Source organism: Chlorella variabilis (genome assembly GCF_000147415.1).
Source record: "Chlorella variabilis unplaced genomic scaffold CHLNCscaffold_28, whole genome shotgun sequence".
Lineage (NCBI taxonomy): Eukaryota > Viridiplantae > Chlorophyta > Trebouxiophyceae > Chlorellales > Chlorellaceae > Chlorella > Chlorella variabilis.
Genome location: NW_005435060.1, coordinates 377,489 through 380,862, shown reverse-complemented (window position 1 = coordinate 380,862; position 3,374 = coordinate 377,489). Strand labels below are relative to the sequence as shown.

General features: G+C 68.5%; 1 protein-coding gene across 1 annotated transcript in view; it reads right to left on the bottom strand.

Annotated features, from left to right (window-relative positions):
- The window catches only part of CHLNCDRAFT_56384 (hypothetical protein), a gene marked incomplete at both ends in the record, with an annotated part of 4,298 nt that extends 924 nt beyond the window's left edge, over nucleotides 1-3,374 (bottom strand). Inside the window, 9 exons of the mRNA XM_005843616.1 lie at nucleotides 52-164; nucleotides 430-517; nucleotides 862-957; nucleotides 1,188-1,270; nucleotides 1,581-1,632; nucleotides 2,005-2,139; nucleotides 2,434-2,515; nucleotides 2,899-3,010; nucleotides 3,319-3,374. Of these exons, the coding sequence (XP_005843678.1) occupies nucleotides 52-164; nucleotides 430-517; nucleotides 862-957; nucleotides 1,188-1,270; nucleotides 1,581-1,632; nucleotides 2,005-2,139; nucleotides 2,434-2,515; nucleotides 2,899-3,010; nucleotides 3,319-3,373 (816 nt within the window). The remainder of the gene's footprint in view (nucleotides 1-51; nucleotides 165-429; nucleotides 518-861; nucleotides 958-1,187; nucleotides 1,271-1,580; nucleotides 1,633-2,004; nucleotides 2,140-2,433; nucleotides 2,516-2,898; nucleotides 3,011-3,318) is intronic.

Genomic DNA, 3,374 nt, shown 5'->3' with positions numbered 1-3,374 from the left:
ATGCGGGGCCCTGGCGCACACACACCAACAACACACATAACCCCACCCCACCTGGATGCAGCGCACGGTGTCGCGGATGTCCAGGAAGCCGCGCGTCTGCCCACCCTTGCCGTACACGGTGAGCGGGTGGCCCACCGCCGCCTGCACCACAAACCGGTTGAGGGCTGCAGGGGCGGGGTGGGGGTGGGGGTGGGGGTGGGGTCAGAGGAGCGCCGAGGGGCGAGGGTGAGGCCTGGTGGCAGGCAAGGCGGAGCGGGGCGCGGCGCTGGCACGCCGGGATTGTGTCCGGGGGACGAGAGAGCCGCGCAGCTACAGCTGCAAGCCCTTGAGGCCCTCCAGCATGCAGGCCCTCCAACCATCCAGCATGCAAGCCCTCCAGCCCTCAAGCCGGCATACCCTCCCGCCTGGCACTGTGCCCCACACACCCACCCGTGCCAAAGATACCATCGTAGTCGTATCGGTTGATCAGCGCCTTGTCCGCCATTGTCTCCTCGGTGCGCACCCCGTACACCACGCCCTGCGCGCGAGGCAGGCAGCCCAGGAGGAGGAGCGACGGTGGCGCAGAGGAGGGCCCAGGCGGGTTTGCGGGGGTAGAGCGGCGACGGCTGCCGGCGCACTGTGGCCGATGGCAGCCAACAGCCTCGGCCAGCCGCCATTACACACCCAGTCCCGCCTGGGTCAGATCTGTCCGAACTGTGATGGCCGGCTTCCAGGCACCGCCAGCATCTCCACTCCGCTTCCGCCAGCCCCACCAACAACCAACACACACACACACACACACACACACGCGCGCGCGTGCGCACACAATCCCTCCAGCGGACACCCCCCCAACACAAACACAGACACACCCACCCAGCCCACCTGGTTGAGATCTGTGATGGCCAGCTTCCAGGCGCGCGCCGCAAAGTGCATGTTGTGCGAGTCGTGCACCTTGGACAGGTGGTAGAAGGAGCCGCCCTGAAGGTATGGGGCGTGGTACAGCAGATGGCGGTACCGGACGGCAGTGAGAAGTGGGCCGCACGGGTGCAAGGAGCAGTATGCATGTGGGTAGCTGCCAAGAAGCTGGGGCAAGGGTTGGGGCTGTGGGGGGGCGAGCAACCCGCGCTCGCTGCTGCCTGCCCGCCGGTACGGACTAATTTGGCCGCCGCTCTCGACGCCGGACACCTGCCGCAGTCCAGACCCCGCACCTGCTTGGGGTAGGGCAGCGTGTCGGAGCGTCCATTGTGGTTGATGGTGATGTAGCCCTCCTCGATGTCGATGTTGGGGGTGCCTGCGGTACAAGACGGGGTGGGGGCGGTACGGGTGCTCGGTGGCAGGGCGCGTGTCGGCCGGTGTGCCCGCTACTGCTGGAAGACGCTGGCGGCGACAGGAGGGGGTGGGAGGTGGGGGTGGGGGGTGGAAGGAGAGGAGCGCGCGGCCCGGCGAGCTGGCGCTGGGCCACGTGCCATGCTGCCTCCTGTGCTGTGCCCCCGCCTGCCCGCTGCGCGGCGCTGCGCTGCGCTACGCTGCGGCCCACGCTGTGCGCATGCCATGCATGCCATGCATGCTGTGGTCTGCGCTGCACTGCGCTGCGCGCTCACCATACTCCCCCATCGTCCCCAGCTTCACCATGTGGCAGTCAGGGCACAGTTCCTGCAGGCACAGAGGGAGGCAGGCAGGCGCACACGGCGGCGGGACAGTGAGCGAAGGGGCGACGGCTGGGCAGCAAGCGGTGCACCCAGAGGCAGCCTGGTGACCAGAGGAGGGATGGCGAGGAGAGGCGGCAGCAGCCATTCCACCGGCAGCCCATCCCCACAGAAGCATACATCTCCCCCATCCATCCTGTGCTGTTCCAGGCGCCCACGTGCAGCGGGCGCTGGCGCCCACGCCACACCAGGCAGCACCAGGCCAGAAGCCAACGGTCCCGGCCGACACAGCGGCACAGCCAGCCAACGGAAAGCAGTAGCAGGTACGAATGCACTACCAGGCAGCAGAGGCGGTACGCAAGGCGGCAGTGCGCGGTACCTTGATGGCGTACAGCATGTTGATGGTGCCCATCACGTTGTTGGTCTGGGTGTAGACGGCGTGCTGGCGGTTGATCATGGAGTAGGGGGCAGAGCGCTGCTCCCCAAAGTGGACCACAGAGTCGGGGCGGAAGCTCTGCGGGGCAGTCGGGGGCGGACGGGGGCAGCGGGGCGGCGGGTGGGTGAGGTTCGCGGGAGCGCCAGCAGCCCTCGCACGCTGGCTGGACGGCTGCTCCGCTGCTGGCCGCGCCCGCTGGCTGGCGGCTGGCCTCCTGCCTGCCAGGACTGCCCGGCCGAGGAGCTCCCACACGGCTGCGGCATCCCCCGTCGCAGTCAGTTGCGGGAGGGAGCAGGAGAGGCAGCTATGTTGCAGGCCCCAGGTGCAACCCCCCACCCACCCACCCAACCAACCAACCAACCAACCACCCACCGTGACAGCCTGGCTCAGGAACTCCCAGTCACAGATGTCTCCGACCTGCAGGTCAATGTGCTTGCCAGACACCTCGCCCCACCTGCACCGCACCAGGCATAAACGGGGGTCTCACATTCCCAGCCACGCTATCGACCTGTACAAAGCACCGATGTGTGCGCGCCGGGGGCGGACGGCGTGGCAGCGGAGGCGGCAGCATGCGACAGAGGTGACCTTCTTTCTTCCAGGCCCAGGCGAGGAGCCAGGCGGCCAGTGCGCCCCACCACCACACTCCCCACCCCATCCACGCCCCTTCCCCCCCTACATCAGCTCACTGGCACACACACTCATGGCTTTTGTGGCTTTCCTCGCCGCTGGCGATGGAGGTGAGGGTGGCCCCCTGCCCCCAGCCGTGGGGGTGAGGGTGCCCCCCTACCCCCAGCCGCGCCCTCCCCCACACGTGCCCACTTAGGCGCGCACACTCACTTGCGCACGCGCTCGTGGGCGGAGGCGATGGGGGTGAGGGTGTCCAGGCCCAGCTGCAGGTCGTAAGAGCGGCGCACCAGGTTGTCGACGATGCACACGGCGTAGCCTCGCGCTGCGGTACGGCAGTACAGGCGATACAAGCAGTGCAGGTGGTGAGCGGCGCAGCAAGGGGGGAGGGCGGTGCACGGAGCGCGCGGCGTGGCCGGGACCCGCGTACGGTGCGGTGCGGCATGGCGGTACAGGTGGTACAGGCAGATCACAGTGATACAGGCGGTGGTAGGGACGGGGTCCAGAGGAGTGCGGCAGGACAAGCGGGGAGGCCGGCAGGAGAGGAGCACAGCAGCACTCAGGCACGAGGCGGCAAAGGGAGAGGGGCGGGCAGGGCGCAGCGGGTGCCCCCTGCTGCCGCAATCCGCCCACCCGAAAGGTGCANGGCTGTGGCCCAACCGCAGTAGCCGTCCCCTCCGATGATCATC